An 18610-nucleotide genomic window follows, 5' to 3' on the forward strand; every position below is an offset into this window, starting at 1 on the left:
TTGTGAGCTCATGGACGGTAGCCTGTCAGGTTCCTCTTCACATGGAATTCTCCAGGTGAGAATACTGGAGTGGGTTACCATTTACTTCTCCAGGCGATCTTCCTGATCCAGGGATCGAACCCAGGTCTTCTGCATTGGAGGCAGATGCTTTACGGACTGAGCTATCAGGGAAGCCCACTATCCAGAGGTAAATCCTTTATTGTAGAATTTATTTATTTTTGATAACATTTTTAATGCGAAAAATTGTTTATCTTCTTTTGGATGTATATACCTTAAAAAAAAACTTAAACTGGAACTACACTGAATATCATTTTATATCATACTTCTTGCACCTCCACTGTGTTTTGCCACATTTTGAAAATATGACTTACAAAAAGAATAATATCAAAATTTCATCTCTTGGACAATTTCAATTATTTTTAGGACTTGTGATTAGACATTTACTTTTAAAAAGTTAATGTCTGCAAATTATTAAAAGTAGTGCTCACTGTAGACTATTACTTTCAAAATTTTGGAAAAAAAATTAAAAAGACATAGGAGAGCCTTCTACCTACCAAATCTGGTGCTTAAGCTTCCAGTGGATGAGTCATGGTCCCTGCCATCAAGGGACTGATGGGGGAGGATAGAAAGGGACAGACAGAAAATCATGAGCTATGAGGGAGGTATTTTCACAATGAGAACAGCCTCTTCTTCCAGCATCTGTACCTGGCGACTCTTCCTTCCTTCTTACTGAAGTCCAGCTCTGTCACTGGTTTTCTGAATCCTATCCTCTTGCTACCCAAGGACTTGACTCTTCTGCTGCTTCCTCTTCTTTCCACATAATTTATCATTTCTATTGGATCATTCCAACTGACACTCAAACACGTCTAAAATAGCTTGTTTTAAACCAACCTCCCCACACCATGATCCTATGATCCTCTCTACCTACAGCCCAACTCTTTGCATCTTGTCATTGTGGAAACGCCAATCAATCTTTCCTGTTTTCACTTCCTCAACTCTCCTTTTATCTTCAACCCACTTCCATTGGACTTACATGTTCTACTTAATGAAATGGTGCTTATCACAGTCATTACCAACCAATATCCTGGGCAGATCCAACAGTCACTCGACACAGTAGTGAACACCCCTCATTCTGGAAATACTATTCTCCAGGTCTTTGTGATGCCTCATACTTGCCCACCTACCTCACTGTACACTCCTTACCACTTTCTCTTGCAAGTTCTTCTTTCTTGGTCCTATTTCTAATTGTCTGAGTGTCTAATGCCCAATCCTACACCCTCTTACCCTTTCCCCTTTGAGATGATATATCATCTTATGCCTTTATGACCCCCACTACACCTTCCCATTTGCTTCTCTCCTCTGAGACCCAAACCTAAATGTTCATAACCTCTTGATCTGGATGTTGAATAGGTATTTCAAACTTAATCTGCTCATTTCAGAAGAGTTGAGGACAGCTCTTTCCCCGGTCTTACTACTACAAACCCACCCTTCCTCATCTCAGGTACGATGACCATCCATCTAGATACTCAGGTCAACAGCTAGTGGCCATCCTTAACTCTACTTTCTCTCTCCTCCCACATCTTGTCTATTAGCAGATCCTGCCAGGGCTTTCGCCAAATTATATGTCAATCTTCCAACTTTTCATCATGTCTGGAACTGCTACAGTCTCAGCCAAAAGCAACTGTCTCTTAACTGGTCTCAATGATTCTAGTTCCTTATATAATCAGACCAGTCATTTAAAAGTGTAAACACAAGTCTACCATATTCATGCTAAAAACTCTCTAATGGCTTCCCACTGCAATTAGAAATAAATCCAACTTTCTTTACTACAATCTACAAAGCCCTTTTTGATCCAGATCCTATAACTTTCCCCCACTCACTCTGCTCCAATTACATGGATGACCTTGTTTATTTCTTGAAGAAGCAAAATGTATTCCCACCTCAGGGCCTTTGCACAGGTCATTCCCTTTCCAGAATGTCTTCCTGCTGTTCCAGGTGCTTCTTCCCACCTTCCTGGTTTCTTTACAAATGTCCTCTCTTCAAAGACACCTCTTCCCAAACATCTCAGCTAAAGATATCCTAGTTTGCAACATCCCTTATCCAATTATTCTTCTGATTTTCTTCCTACACATATCTCTACCTGAATCTATTTACAATAAAAATGTTTATTTTCTTCTTGCCCTCCAGAGCACACGCTCCATGAGGGCAGTAACCTTGATTTAATCATTGCTGATTCCTCAGCACCTCCAACTGTGCTTGACACCTAACAATTGATAAATATATATTGGCTACTAAATGAAGTGTCTCAGTGTTAGAGCATCACAGAGAAACAGCATTTATAACTGCAAAAAAAAAAAAAAAAAAAAAAAACCAAACTGGCAACATTTTAACGTATTTAACTCTGGTTATTGTATAATAAGTCATAAGTGCTAAAATCATCATTATATAGTATAGTATGATTTATTTTGCTGACTGTTCATTTTAAAACTTAAAGTTACATGCTGCTGCTCAGTTGCTCAGTTGCTCAGTTGTGTCCAACTCTTTGTGACCCCATGGACTATAGCTCACCAGGCTCCTCTGTCCACAGGATTTCCCAAGCAAGAATACTGGAGTGGCTTGCCACTCCCTTCTCCAGCAGATCTGCCCCACCCAGGGATCGAGCCTGTGTCTTCTATGTTTCATAACAGCAGTTTTTAAAATTTCCCTCCAATTTCTTCAACATTCCATACTTTAAGAAAAATTAATAAGCTTAATTAAAAAAACAATATTAGGTTTACAGCAAAACTGACCAGAAAATGACAGTCTCCATACACTCCTTGCTCCCACACAGGCATAAGGTCCCCTGCTGTTGACATCTCACACCAGAGTGGTACATTTGTTACAATCAATGAACCTATATTGACACATCTTCACCACCTGAAGCCCACAGTTTACATTAGTGTTCACCTTTGGTGTAGTACATTCTATAGGTTTATACCCACCACTGCAGAATCATACTGAATAGTCTCACTGCCCTAAAAATCTTCTGTGCTCCACCTAATTCACCTCTCTTTACTTCCACTCCCTGGCAACTAGCTGATCCACAGTTTTGCCTTTTCCAGAGTGTCAAATAGTTGGACTCATTCAGTATGTAGCCTTTCCAGATAATTTGCCATACATTTTAAAATCAAGGCTACACTGTACTGCACAGTCTATTTTTAAAACTTGGAATTGACCATGAATATTTTCCCTATATTTAAAAAGCAGTTTTAAAACAATTTTCAATGAGGATGTATCATTAACCACTATTCATCTATTTTAGAATTTTAAAAATATATTTCTATATTTTATTGGTTAAAAAAAAAAAAACTACCATGTGAGAGATACAGCATGGAGTTGAGTAGATTTCTAGAAAGCACTGAACCTGAGTTAGAATCTGCCACTCAGTAGCTGTGTGGCCTTACACAAGTTTTGTTTTAGCCACTCTAAGCTTCTCTTGGATATTCTATAAAAAGGAGATAATACCAGTGCTCCTATCCTAGAAATATAAGGGTATTAAGTGGAATAATGTATGTAAATCACATAGGGCAAGTGTTCAGTAAATGTTTATTATTCTATCAATTCTCTGCCTATAACTGTTTTCTTAGAATAGAAGTTAAAAGTGAAATTACTGAGTAAAAGGATCAGTACATTAAGGTTCTGACGTATTATTATCAAGCCACCTTTCTGAAAACTGTACTAATTTATACCCTTATCAGTAACATAAGTGGTCATCTCACTGCACTCTAGAGACTATATTACTGATTTTAAATCTTTGCTAATTTGGTGGGCAAGAGGCTGAGCACTCACTCTGACATTTTTGATTACTAAAGGTGAAATCCAACATGTGTCTTTTCTTTATATATTGAAAATTCAAATGCTTTTCTCTTGTGAATTATCTGTTTACATCCTTTGCTAATTTCTTTAGGCTTTCCTTAGTGCACTGCAACAATACTTTTTATTGGTTAAAAATAATTTTGTCTTTTAATATTATCTATAGTTTTCAAAAAATAGTGTTTGTTTTCTTCCCTGACTACAAAATAAGTATACGTTATAGAGAGTTTGAAATACACATAAAAGTATAAGTAAGAAAACAAACCTCTAACTGCAGATAAAAATACTGTTAAAATTCTACAGAACATCTTTCAATCTATCTTTGTTCCTCCATTAATTCTAGGTGAATTATACTTTTCTATTAAAAAGATCAACTTGCAAATTAGCTTACAGCTCTTCCACTTTTAGAAGCATAAACATTAGGACAGAACACTTCACTTCAGATCAAAAGTAATTAGCATTGGCATTCCTTCCTTTGAAAGAAGATTCTTTTCCTAGCTAAAAATCAATTTCTTAACAAGATATCAAAATAATTAACACACAATAACCTAAATTTTAAAGTTATCCAAGTTTATACTAGTTATTCTAATTTATCCTAAGGTTAAATTATAATGAAGCCAAGAGGCAAATTAATTTCTTTCCTTTATAAGAAAATTTATTGCAGCTTACTTCCTTTCAAGTGTGGCATTACTTAGAGGCTGTCCATGGTGCCCTTCCTTGGTCTTTGAGTTATCAAACCCAGGTCTATTGAGATCAGAACCTTAGTCCCAGGCCTTTTTTTAATAAAAAATTATGAAAACGAGGAGCTGTAAGAGTAAATGCTTTGAAAATCAGACCTGGGACAGGAGTCCACACGTTAAAGGCTCAAGAAAGGACTGTGGCATTCACATTGCAGAGCTCAACACCAAAGAGTCCTCTGGGCCGTCTCAACGAACCAACATACTAGGAGTGTGAGGGAGAAAGATACAACACAGCTCCACCCTTGACGAGGAGAACATGGTGTGCACAGCCCTGAAGACAAGAGTGAGGTCGTTCTGAAATGGAGCAAGACCCTATGGTCCTCGCGCCCCCTGTCCCCTGCCTGCCGTTTCGCCTGGGGAAAAACTAGCTAAAGAATAAGTTTAATCAGAGAAGTGAGAAGGTGCAAAAATGAAGGAAAATAGTCAAAGGAGACTAAATAATAATAATGTACTCATTAAGCATAGTCAAGGACCTTTGGTTCCTTCTCAAGGGCTAAGATATCCTGTGAGCTGTCTTAGAGATACTGAAACTCCCACCAGGTGGAAGAAGTTAACTACTTGTGACCAGACTGTAGCCAGGACATAAGCTGCCACAACTCTAAGAACTGGCCTCAAAGAAATGGAAACAAACTGACCCTGGAACTGAAGATTAACTGTATCTAAAACAATCAAGATGAAGCGGATCAGTCAACCGATGACCAGTTTCAGGAAGGCTGTCAAAGGTGACTGTGCTGTTTCTACATGTAGCCCCCTCCCTCAGCCTATAAAAGTTCTGATTGTCAGTGGGGAGAAGTCGGCCTATGGACACGCGTCCACCCTTCCCTCGGTTGTCAGCACTGAAATTAAAGCAAGCTTTCCTTTTGACCAACCTGGCCTCTTTATTGGCTTCTGAGCAGCGAGCAGCCAGACCCCACTTTCTGTTACACTTCTGCTTCCCCACCTCGACCCCTGTAGCCTGAGAGAAAGAGTCTCAGAGGCTACCATGTTGATACAAAATCAGTTAGGATGGCAACCATAATGTCAGCGAGATGATACCACTTAACACCAGACAGACAGAAAAAACTCAACATAAATTTGTGCCTTACTTTTCTTTAGACTTATATCCATCTTGATCAAATATCTTCCTGTAACTGTGGAGAAATCCAGTAGGAGAACCGATAAAAGGCAAGTTAAACTGAAATGTTATCATATTCAGAAGGCCCATCACCTTTCAATAAATAACCAACAGAAAGAGCTCTTTCTCCATTCAGTCAGAGAGAGACAGGCTTTACTCAAGAAGCTGGAAAAGAAATCCTCCAATTTCATACCGTCGTTCATAAAAAATGACTTTCCATAATAAGCATCATAGGATTGCACACGGAGACCTTTGGTAAAATGATACAGAGGGCATTAGACGTGGACATAGGAAAGCCAGGAGTGCATGGAACTCAAGTCTAAACCCTTCTCTGGCAGGGTCGGGGGCTGGAATAGTATTTTCTTTGATAATTGAGTCTCTCTGTCACTCATGTTCCTTCACATGTCAAGTATTTTTAATGGCTCAAAAAACCAAGATTTCTCTTTTCTATTTTTTTTCCTTAAGTGTCAACAGAATTAATTTAAATTGTGATTGCTTTTATTAAAAATTGTCAGTAAGTGAGATGACAAGATTTTTAAAACTAAAAACGGGTAACTTTTTAACACCTTAAAGTACAATGAAGATATTTGTAAATTACTTTAAAATCATATCTAAAATTTCCCAAGTAATATTCTAATAAACATTTTAAGCAACTATTTTTATAACATTAAGAATTGTCACTGGAAGCTCCTCACAGTGTGTTTCTTTATTCAGCATCTTTTATAAGTCACAGCTGCAAACTAACCAAATTATACAGACAGGCTGGCAAAAAGTTAAAATTTTAAAAGAAAGTGAGGCTACAGTCAACAATCAGAGTTCAGAAATCACACAAGCTAACCAACAGACTATTAATTACCATAACATTACTTGTACTCTAGATCTTCAAAAGCTAAAAACATGCAATTAAAATATATTAAAATTGTAATGCCCCTTACCACAGTGCACTGCTAACTGGAGTGTGAAATCAGGCATTACCACATCATTTTTGCCTGATGAGATAATTTTGGTTTTCTAAAGAGTATTAAACTAATACATTTATTTTTGCCAGGAAATAATTTCACTCTTTAGTTTGAAAGAAACTATTACTTGTAGTAACCACTCTCAGCTTTGTTGAATTACAAAAATATAAAATGAAAGATTGAAATAAGTTTAAGAACCAATTTATTTTTTAAACATTGTGCAAATCTAGAGCAATGGCTAAGTGAATCCTTCATTTATACTTTTGCTGACACCTTTATATTACTCTCAGGTAAAATAATGTAAAGCCAACTGTGGTAAAGTTAACAAGCTTAAATAATTTTTCACTATTGATTTTTATATGTGGTCAAATTAGTCCTTTATCCTGTTTTCTACTTGACTTATAAGAAAGAGTCCTCAAGAATAAAATCTGGTATTTCAGTATCTTTATGGATCCTTAGTTCTTTTTTAAAATTTAGGCTTATGAAAAAACTACATCCATCACAAATCTAAACTAGGACTTTTAATATTTACTTTTATTTCAGACCTTCTCTGTATAGTTCAGCATGAATAATGTTAGTAAACAAATAAAAATCTGACTATTACATCCAAACTGAGTTTGGAAGCTTCTCTGTCTTATGTTACACCAAGTTATTACTTTGTCTAACTTCTCACTTGTCTAACTTCTCACTTTTTACCACATAGTTCTGGGATTGCACAGACTAGCTTTGGCATTTTTAAGAAGGTAGAGTTTAAAAACAATAGAAAATTACTGCTAATTTCTTCTTGATGGATGCTATTAACACCTATTAATATCAGTAAGAGTAACAAGGCTGAATCCAAAATATCAATCTAGTCTGAATCATTGGAAACAAAAGGAAACTCAAGAAAGGAATTTTAACGTATTAGTAAAATATAGAATTTTTTGTTGCTGTTCTCTTATGAAGGGAATCACAACCAAATATCAGAAACAGCTTTTGAAAATAAGTATGATTACTAAGCTTTTCTAAAGGAATTAGGAAATTGTCACTCCCCCTTGGAATATTTCTACCTTAAAAATAGTAAGACCTTACATATAATTTCCTTAAGGAAAGCAAGCACATTAAATGCCAAAAAAAATCTGTATTTTACTCTATGTGTAAAAATAAATATTTCACTAAAGGAATGGAGGAAAAATGAAGCACATTTAAATAATTTCATTGCACTGGAAGTTGCCAATTCGTCTGTGAGTAGTTTCATTGCAGATGAAAAGAAATCAAAATACAGGACAGATGTTGAACAAACCACATTTAAATTCTGTCACACACTAGCATTTTTAAAATGATTTTGGCTCATCTATGAAATAAGGTGCATTTTCCTTGATTTTGAAAAGGGGAAACATCAGGAAATATTTAAAGGCCAATTGCTGCCAATTAACTTTGATCAGTAAAAGTTCTATTTGAATCTTTCAGATTCTTCTCCTGTCTGAAATAACATACATTTATAAAATCTACCAAAACAACAACCTGATGATTAATGCCTCTTGGCAGCTCTACCACAAGCTTGCTTAATAGCAGGATTTAAATAAACAACTATCTCCATCAAGGAGACAGTGAAAATAGGCATATTTTCTCATAGTGTAGACATGAAAACCAATATTCTGAAAAATGCTTCCAACCAAGATCAGCACGTTTGTCACTGCCCATAACACATTTTACTAGCCACTGTATAAAAATTTCCTCCCGAACTGTGAAGGACAAATAAAACCATCAGCAGTTTGACATAAGGAATCCTGGCAATCCCAAGCGTAGAGGCTTGACTAAACTGTTATACAACCAGCTGGACTAGCCTGACAGAAAAGCACCTGGCTCAATGTGACAGGAGTCTGACATGGATAACATATAACACATGCAAGGATCACTGAAGGTAACACATCTCAACAGTGATTATTAACTGAGAAATCTGTACTCCTGATAATCAACACAGTTTCACATTAAAGATTCTTGCCATCAACTGTTAACCCGTATCAATGGTTCCACAGAATCAAACTTTGAAACACAACAACCAACGTAAAGCAAAACAAATTCCACGAAGGCAAAACACATCACCATATAATCAGTAATTATGCTACCTCACCACTCCAATTATATGTTCGAAAAATAATATTCCACTGTTATTTCAGGACCAATCATGCATTTCCAAACACGCAACATGAAGAGTATATAAAAGAATCCTAACTTACTTCCAAATCATTAAAAAATAGATGAGTGTCGGCCAAGTTGAAAATCATTTCTTCCATTCGCAGTCCAAGGGAAACTGAAGTAGGTGGATCCTGAAAGAAGAATTTTACAGGTCAAGACCATATCTACATCAGGGTACAGGAAATAAAGTGTCTCATCGAGAGGGACTTTACATCAGGATAGGCCACAAGACCTGGGCTCCAGTCTTTGTCAGATTATGTGGCTTATTCTGTATTTGGACTTCAGTGACTTATTTCATTTGAAATGTGCCTCTAATGTTGTTGGTACTTTGCCTAACAAAGAAAATATAAACTCCAGGGTTACTCAGACATGTAGAGTGGAGGAAATTCACCTTCACACAACTGTTTCAGAAGCAAGGGAATCAGTGACTCAGGAAGACACGTTTTTTATGTTCTACTATAACTCATACTAACTACTGCGGGCAAGAATCCCTTAGAAGAAATGGAGCAGCACTCACAATCAACAGAAGAGTCTGAAATGCAGTTCCTGGGTGCAATCTCAAAAAGGACCGAATGATCTCTGTTCGTTTCCAAGGCAAACCATTCAATATCACAGTAATTCAAGTCTATGCCCCAACCAGTACTGCTGAAGGAGCTGAAGTTGAATGGTTCTATGAAGACCTACAAGACATTCTAGAACTAACACTCAAAAAAAATGTCCTCTTCATTATAGGGCACTGGAATGCAAAAGTGGGATGTCAAGAGACACCTGGAGTAACAGGCAAATTTGGCCTTGGAGTACAAAATAAAGCAGGGCAAAGACTAATAGAGTTTTGCCAAGAGAACACACTGGTCATAGCAAACAGCCTCTTCCAACAACATAAGAGAAGACTCTACACATGGACATCACCAGATGATCAATACCAAAATCAGATTGATTATATTCGTTGCAGCCAAAGATGGAGAAGCTCTATACAGTCAGCAAAAACAAGACCAGGAGCTGATTGTGGCTCAGATCATGAACTCCTTATTGCCAAATTCAGACTTAAATTGAAGAATGTAGGGAAAACCACAAGGCCATTCAGGTATGACCTAAATCAAACCCCTTACAATTATACAGTAGAAGTGACAAATAGATTCAAGGGATTAGATCTGATAGACAGAGGGCCTGGAGAACTATGGATGGAGGTTCATGACATTGTACAGGAGGCAGTGATCAAGACCATCCCCAAGAAAAAGAAATGTAAAAAGCCAAAATGGTTGTCTGTGGAGGCCTTACCAATAGCTGAGAAAAGAAGAGAAGTGAAAGGCAAAGGAGAAAGGGAAAGATATACCTATATGACTGCAGAGTTTCAAAGAATAGCAAGGATAGATAAGAAAGTCTTCCTCAGTGATCAATGCAAAGAAATACAGGGAAACAATAGAACAGTAAAAACTAGAGATCTCTTCAAGAAAATTAGAGACATCAAGGGAACATTTCATGCAAAGATGGACTCAATAAAGGACAGAAATGGTATGGACCTAACAGAAGCAGAAGATATTAAGAAGAGGTGGCAAGAATACACAGAAGAACTGTACAAAAAAGATCTTCATGACCCAGATAACCATGATGGTGTGATCACTCATGTAGAGCCAGACATCCTGGAATGTGAAGTCAAGTGGGCCTTAGGAAGTATCACTACATACACAGCTAGTGGAGGTGATGGAATTCCGGTTGAGTTATTTCAGATCCTAAAAGATGATGCTGTCAAAGTGCTGCATTCAATATGCCAGCAAATTTGGAAAACTCAGCAGTGGCCACAGGACTGGAAAAGGGCAGTGTTCATTCCAATCCCAAAGAAAGGCAGTGTCAAAGAATGTTCAAACTACCACACAATTGCACTCATCTCACACACAACCAAAGTAATGCTCAAAATTTTCCAAGCCAGGCTTCAACAGTATGTGAACCATGAACTTCTAGATGTACAAGCTAAATTCAGAAAAGGCAGAGGAACCAGAGATCAAATTGCTAACGTCGGTTGGATCATCAAGAAAGCAAGAGTGTTCCAGGAAAACATCTACTTCTGCTTTATTGACTGTGCCTAAGCCTTTGACTGTGTGGATCATAATAAACTGTGGGAAATTCTTCAAGAGATGCGAATACCAGACCATCTGACCTGCCTCCTGAGAAATCTGTATGCAGGTCAGGAAGCAACAGTTAGAACTGGACATGGAACAACAGACTGGTTCCAAAAGGGGAAATGAGTACGTCAAGGCTATATATTGTCACCTTGCTTATTTAACTTATATGCAGAGTACATCATGATAAATGGTAGGCTGGATGAAGCACAAACTGGAATCAAGATTACTGGGAGAAGTATCAATAACCTCAGATACGCAGATGACACCTTATGACAGAAGGTGAAGAACTAAAGAGACTCTTGATGAAAGTGAAAGAGGAGAGTGAAAACGTTGGCTTAAAGCTCAGCATTCAGAAAAGATCACGGCATCAGATTAAGATCATGGCATCTGGTCCCATCACTTCACGACAAATAGGTGGGGAACAGTGGAAACAGTGGCTGACTTTATTTTGGAGGGCCCCAAAATTACTGCAGATGGTGACTGAAATTAAAAGATGCTTGCTCCTTGGAAGAAAAGCTATGGCCAACCTAGACAGTATATTAAAAAGCAGACATTACTTTGCCAACAAAGGTCCATCTAGTCAAAGCTTTGGTTTTTCCAGTAGTCGTGTATGGATGTGAGAGTTGGACTATAAAGAAAGCTGAGCGCTTAAGAATTGATGCTTTTGAACTGTGGTGTTGGAGAAGATTCTTGAGAGTCCCTCAGACTACAAGGAGATCCAACCAGCCCATCCTAAAGGAAATCAGTCCTGAATATTCATTGGAAGGACCAATGCTGAAGCTGAAACTGCAATACTTTGGCCTCCTGATGAGAAGAAATTACTCCCTGAGAAAAACCCTGATGCTGTGAAAGATTGAAGGCAGGAGGAGAAGGGGATGACAGAGGATAAGATGGTTGGATGGCATCACCGACTCAATGGACATGAGTTTGAGCAAGTTCTGGGAACTGGTGATGGAGGCATCACTGACTCAATGGACATGAGTTTGGGCAAGTTCCAGGAATTGGTGACGGACAGGGAAGCCTGTTGTGCTGCAGTCCATGAGGTCACAGAGTCGGACACAACTAAGGGACTGAACTGAACTGATAACCCATAATCCTGGGCTTCCCAGGTGGTGCAGTTGGTAAAGAATCCACCTGCCAATGCAGGAGATGCAAGGGACACAGGTTTGATCCCTGAGTCAGGAAGATTCCCTGCAATAGGAAATGGCAACCCACTCCAGTATTCTTGCCTGGAGAATTCCATGGACAGAGGAAGCTGGTGGGCTATAGTCCAGTTCAGTTCAGTCGCTCAGTTGTGTCTGACTCTTTGCAGTCTCATGAACTGCAGCACGCCAGGCCTCCCTGTCCATCATCAACTCCCGGAGTTCACTCAGACTCACGTCCATCGAGTCAGTGATGCCATCCAGCCATCCCATCCTCGGTCGTCCCCTTCTCCTCCTGCCCCCAATCCCTCCCAGGATCAGAGTCTTTTCCAATGAGTCAACTCTTTGCATGAGGTGGCCAAAGTACTGGAGTTTCAGCTTTAGCATCATTCCTTCCAAAGAAATCCCAGGGCTGATCTCCTTCAGAATAGACTGGTTGGATCTAAGCCATGGGGGTACAAACAGTCTGACATGACTGAGCACCCATAATCAACATAATCCATAAAGTGTCTAAAACCACTGTCACAACTACCAGAAAACAGATACAATTTAGATAGATTTCAGAAGGACAGTAAATAGCAATTTTACTCCAGATGATAACTACCATTATTTTTTATTTATTCAGCCTGCCTCCCAATTTTGAGTGCACTCAAAACAGGAAGCGGTGGCCATTCTGACCAGCTGGCACCATGCCAACTCAGAAGGCTGATCTTGACATTCTTGTGACACTATTTAGTCATCAAACAGCCAGTACCACACACAGAGGGGAGCACCAGCATTCTCAACAGTGGCTTCTACCCAACACTTCAAGCCTTTGACACTAGTGATTGATGGTTTGTGCCACACAACCTATATCCTGATGACATCTGCCGGCATTGAGATGGGGAGTGTGGAGGTATTTAATGGTGTTACTATGTTCAAAATGCATCTCACCCACAAAGCAACAATGTTCACGGTGAACATCCTGACTGTGTGTGTGTAAGTCACTTAGTCATGTCCACTCTTTGCATCCCTATGGGGTACAGCCTGCCAGGCTCCTCTGTCCATGTGATTTTCTAGGCAAGAATACTAGAGTGGGTTACCACTTCCTTCTCCTGGGGATCTTCCTGACCCAGGGATCAAACATGGGTCTCCTGCACTACAGGTAGACTCTTTACCATTTGAGCTATCAGGGAAGCCTGTATAGTTAGTGAAAAGCAAACAAAAAATTCTGTAGAGAAAGTATTCAAGGATATAATGTGAGTTTTTCAAGTTTTTATTGGCATTCTAACAGCAATACCAACTTTCACCTTTATGGCATTTAAAATTTTTCCAAAGAACAATAATTTCTGATCTACTACTTTATAATCACAGCAAACCTTTGGATGTACCGGTATCATTTAGTGAGAGAAACTATGACTAGAGAAATTACACCTTCATGTCGCCCATCCATCTGGCTGGGGTGTAATATGTGTATCAACCAACTCTGAGTCTTGGAGTAGAGAACAAAAAACCCAGAGAAAGAAATAATCTTGCTTCCTAATACTGTCCAACATAAACCTTGCCCATTTTCTCTATTGTCTTCTAAACACACTGTCTTCATTTTAAAGCTCAAGATTTGCCTGTGTTTTACCCCCTACCCTGTAAGTAACTGAAGTGCATCAACAACCTAAAGGCCCATCTTCTCATGGGCTTTGATACATAGCAACAAGTGGTGGAAGAAGAACCTAGACCCAGGGCCCAAGCCCTATCCTTGTTCTTCTACTTTGGTGTCTTTAGCTCACTAAGCCTCAGTTTTCTCACCTAATAAATCAGATGGCTAGATAGCTAATACCGGATAGAATATTTTATCCCATAGAATTTTAAAAAAAACCTCCATCTTTTAATTTGTCACAATCATAGGGGCTTCCCAAGCAGCTCAGAGGTAAAAGAATCCACCTGCAATTCAGGAGCTACAGGAGATGCAGGTTGATCCCTGGGTTGGGGAAGATCCGCTTCAGGAGAGCATAGCAACCCACTCCAGTATTCCTGCCTGGAGAATCCCATGGACAGAGGAGTCTGGCGGGTTACAGCCCATAGGGTCGTAAAAAGTTGGACACGACTGAAACAACTTAGGGTGCATATGTGTTTATATACATGGGAGAAAGGAGGGGCCTGAGACTCACTGGGTACAGCCATGGGCCAATCAACTGTGGCCAGGAAGGCAGAGTTAACCCCATCCCTGCAGGACCCATCCCACTAGCTCCCGTCTACCCCACCTGCATGAGCACCTGGATGCTCTTACCTTTGCAAGAGTCCCAGAGAAGGACAAGACGAGGTCTGAGGAAATACAGCAGGATGGTACTGCTAGCCTCAAATCCCCTCCCCCCAAGGCCTTCTCTGCCAGCTGACTGGCAGTGGAAAGGAGGCAGAAAACACATCATTGCCAAAAATCTGGGGTGAGATTGGCAAAAGGGCTGAGCAAATACCCCAGGGTTTTTGTAAGAAGGCATACAGAAAAGAAAAATACATAGGCCAGCAGAGTGTCCAAGAGCTGTGTGTGGAGAGACAAATAAAAACAATTCCTTCAAATTTCCTGTGCAATCAGATGAACCTATTTGTGAGGCAGGAATAGGGACACAGATATAGAGAATAGATATGTGTACACAGGGGAGGGGAGGGTGGGATGAACTAAGAGAGTAAGATTAACATATATACACCATCATGTGTAAAATAGCTAGCTAGTGGGAAGCTGCTATATGGCGCAGGGAGCTCAGCTCAGGGCTCTGTGATGATCTAGAGGGGTGGCATGGGGGGGGGGAAGGAGGCTCAAGAGGGAGGGGATATATGGATACAGTTAGCTGATTCACTCTATTGCATAGTAGAATCTAACATAGCATTGTAAAGCAATTATTCTCCAGTTAGAAAAAAACAAAAGGAAACACATTTCCTATGCAATGATTTAGCCTTGATCAATCTTCCCCTTGAGCTACCACTTAAAATCAATGAAATTTCATAGGTTGTAGAAGAATTAAAAACAGTTTACAAGTGAGTAAAGAAAAACTCTTATCGAATCTTAGTTTTATAGGAAAATTGCTCACTCACAAGAATTCCAAGTAGCAATAAGCATGCTAGGAAAAACAAATGCTCAAATACAGCCCAGAGCAGAATGGATCAGCAGGGAAAGTTCAAACAGTTGTTTCTGAAACAAACACCTGACTCAGGTTTGTCCTCCTTCTCGTTGAGGCCAATATAAATACACTGACTTATCTCATAACCACGTCAATGAATCTTTTTATGTGGCCAGGCAGAAGAGACACATGGCAATTATTTAATTGGCAATTCTAGAATTTATGTGCCACGGTAGCATTACTTCTGAAAAACGATTATTTCTCCTTGATATGGTTGCTTATTTATACCACCATCAAAAGAATTACTCTATTGTTTGTGAATATATAGCATACTCTAACTTTTCTTCATAAATTACAGTAATGACCTGCGAGTCAGAATACTAATAAATTTTAGAGGCTCATTCAGTCTTGTGGTCAAATACAACACAGATGTTGGCCTTATTTACCTCTTAATGCTTTTCTCTTCTGTTATTAGCTGTCATTCCTTAACAGTTTTCCTACTGCCACTCCACCATACTATCAGGAAACATTACGACACCTAAAGAACAGCCTGATGATGAACTGGAATGGAAGAATTTTAGAATAGGAAGGGGATCAAGTCAAAAGCAGTATTCCTCAAATATTTTAAAATAATCCACAGCAAAATCTAACAGCATCTCTCTCTGTGTCACACATACACACACACACAGCTGAAATGCGTGTTTGGCAAAATGAGACTTTCCATACTGTGTGGAGCCTATTCTGCTATTTTCCATTTCATTGCCCTCACGTGTCAAAGTCTATAGTTTGAAAAGCAGAATTCTAGAGAACATGTACTTTTGATTTCAGAGACAGGAAAACTAATTTGCAACTGTGTTACGATTTGCTTGTGATGCTGGGAAAGACTAAGGGCAGAAGGAGAAGAGGGTGACAGAGGATGAGATGGTTGGATGGCATCAGCGACTCCATGGACATGAGTTTGAGCAAACTCCACAAGACAGTGATGGACAGGGGAGCCTGGAGCACTGAAGTTCATGGGGTCACATGGTTGAACATGACCAAACGACTGAACGACAACAACGGAGCTGTGAGGGTGCAAAGTTGCCTCACCCCAAGTGTTCTACCTGAAAGGAAAGGAGCTGGAAGAACAGACAGATAACCGTGGTCACAGATTTACTCCACATTGGAGCAACTGGAGTCCTCATACCAAGGTTAGATTCGATCTTCCTATTATAATAATCTTTTAATATTTTCACATTTTCCAAACATGCCTGATACAAGTCAAATGTCACAAAAGCTAACATTGAACAGTTAATAAATGAGTTGCAGCTTGATGGCTTATTTTGGCATATTTAGAGGAAGAAAGGGGAAAAAAACACGTTTTTTAAGACCCAAACTGAGACATTAAAATCACCATGTTTTTGGCTAAATCTTACTTTTCTTGTGCTTTGCAGTAACAAATTACAGAGCTGCAGTTATGAAAGAGTGGTTTTTAAAACACCATTTTTCGCTCTATCACTTCTGAAAAATTATTTAGAACCTTGCTTCCACTTCAAAGAAATATTTCAAGTAAAACTTGTTGCCAAATGTTTCCATTCTTCTCTGAATTTGACTCCTCAGTGGTATTTGCCACTCCTGTCGAATTTCTCTTAACATCTTTCCTTCTCTGATGTCTGTAACATCATGAACTGTTTTTCTGAGCATCGTCCTACAATCAGATTATCCATGCCCTATCCCTTAAGTGAGGTCAGTTCCTAGGACTGTTTTCATCTGTTCCTCACTCTATTTACACTGCCTACAGAACCCACACACTCACACCTTCAACCACCACCCCCATCCCCCTCTATTAAATCTTAGACCTCATTTGTAGGCCCATGTATCAATCGCCTATTGGTCATTGATACTCGATGTACCACGCTGTTGTTGTTGTTCAATCACTAAGTCATTTACGACTCTTTGCGACCCCATGAACAGCAGCACGCCAGGCTTCTCTGTCCATCATTGTCTCCCTGAGTTTGCTGCCCATTGAGTCAGTCATACCATCCAACCATCTAGTCCTCTGTTGCCCCTGTTGTTTGTCTTCTCCTCTTGCGCTCAATTTTTCCCAGCATCAGGGTCTTTTTCAATGAGTCAGCTCTTCGTATCAGGGGGCCAAAGTATTAGAGCTACAGCATCAGTCCTTCCAATGTACCATACAGTACTCGAAACTCAATGGGCTGCAATCTGGAGTCATCATATTCCCCACATTAAATGAATCACAACCTTCTGCTGCTTGGACCTAGAATTCATAACTTCCTTATGTTTACCACCATTTTCTTTTTCCCCAGGCCCATATCTCTTTATAACTATCTGCAGTAGCCTCTCTCACTGGACTGGTCTTCTCGGGTTGTCAGTATGAAGACGTCAAGGTCTCTGTTCAACCCCCATGCCCACATCCTGTATCCTTGCCCAGGGCTTCTCCCACTGACCCTTCATCAGTCCATGGTTTTCCTCCATGACTTCTCTCAGACAGGCTTGTCAGCTTCTGGGTACCACGGCTGTGTGTGCTCTTGTCTGTGGCAGAGTCATACCCCTGTATCTTTCTCCTCCATCCTTGAGACCATGCATAGTGTCTGGCCCAGGGCTTCCCCAAAGTTTGGTGCAGAAGTAAATGAATGACAGCAATAAACAGCAAGTATTTCAAATAATTCTAATTAAGAAAAAAATATTAATTTTTATCTTTAGTTAGTGTCCAGTATCAGTGGAAAAAAAAAAAACACACACCTTAGGTACTTAGCTTAGGAGGAAAAATGGGTGTTTGACTCTCAAAATCATTCTATCTATCTAAATACTATTAAACACATTCACTCATAATTTGTACCTGATTAAAGAGCAGCTCATTTTTAGAAACAGCTGCTTACAAAGCCTTTCTTATCTATGTGACACACTAAATAAGACTAGCCTAAGAACAGCATCCAATTATTTATTTTTTAAACTCATCAGTGATTATGTGTTAATACATCTTGTGAAATATATTCTCATGTGCTCTGCAACTTAGTTCCCTAGTAAAAATTGAACAGTCCAGTGAAGAAGCTCAAATAGGGAAAATATAATCAAATGTTTTATCATTTTTCTGGTTTAACAAAGAAACACTGTAAACTTACTACAGTTCTTATGTCCAGGAAATTCTACTAGCTGTTCCTTGCCAAAATAAGACAAACAGTATTCAGAGATGAAGCTATTTGCAGCAACATGGATGAACCCAGGGACTGTCACACTAAGTGAAGTAAGACAGGGAAAGAAAAAATAAATGTGATATCACTTATATGCGGATTCTAAAAAGTGATACAAATTAACTTATTTACAAAACAGAAATACTCACAGACATAGGAAATGTATGGTTACCAAAGGGGAAAGGAGTGGGGGAGGGAGGGATAAATCAGGAGTTTGGGATTAAG

General features: G+C 39.2%; 1 protein-coding gene across 6 annotated transcripts in view; it reads right to left on the minus strand.

The window, feature by feature from the left end:
* The window catches only part of EYA1 (EYA transcriptional coactivator and phosphatase 1), a 180759-nt gene that overhangs the window by 36532 nt on the left and 125617 nt on the right, over positions 1 to 18610 (minus strand). For all 6 annotated transcript variants that reach the window (XM_052651460.1, XM_052651459.1, XM_052651458.1 and 3 more), the window contains one exon: positions 8885 to 8974. In XM_052651460.1, coding sequence (XP_052507420.1) covers positions 8885 to 8974 — 90 coding nt within the window. The remainder of the gene's footprint in view (positions 1 to 8884; positions 8975 to 18610) is intronic.

This window comes from Budorcas taxicolor, chromosome 14 (assembly GCF_023091745.1).
Source record: "Budorcas taxicolor isolate Tak-1 chromosome 14, Takin1.1, whole genome shotgun sequence".
Lineage (NCBI taxonomy): Eukaryota > Metazoa > Chordata > Mammalia > Artiodactyla > Bovidae > Budorcas > Budorcas taxicolor.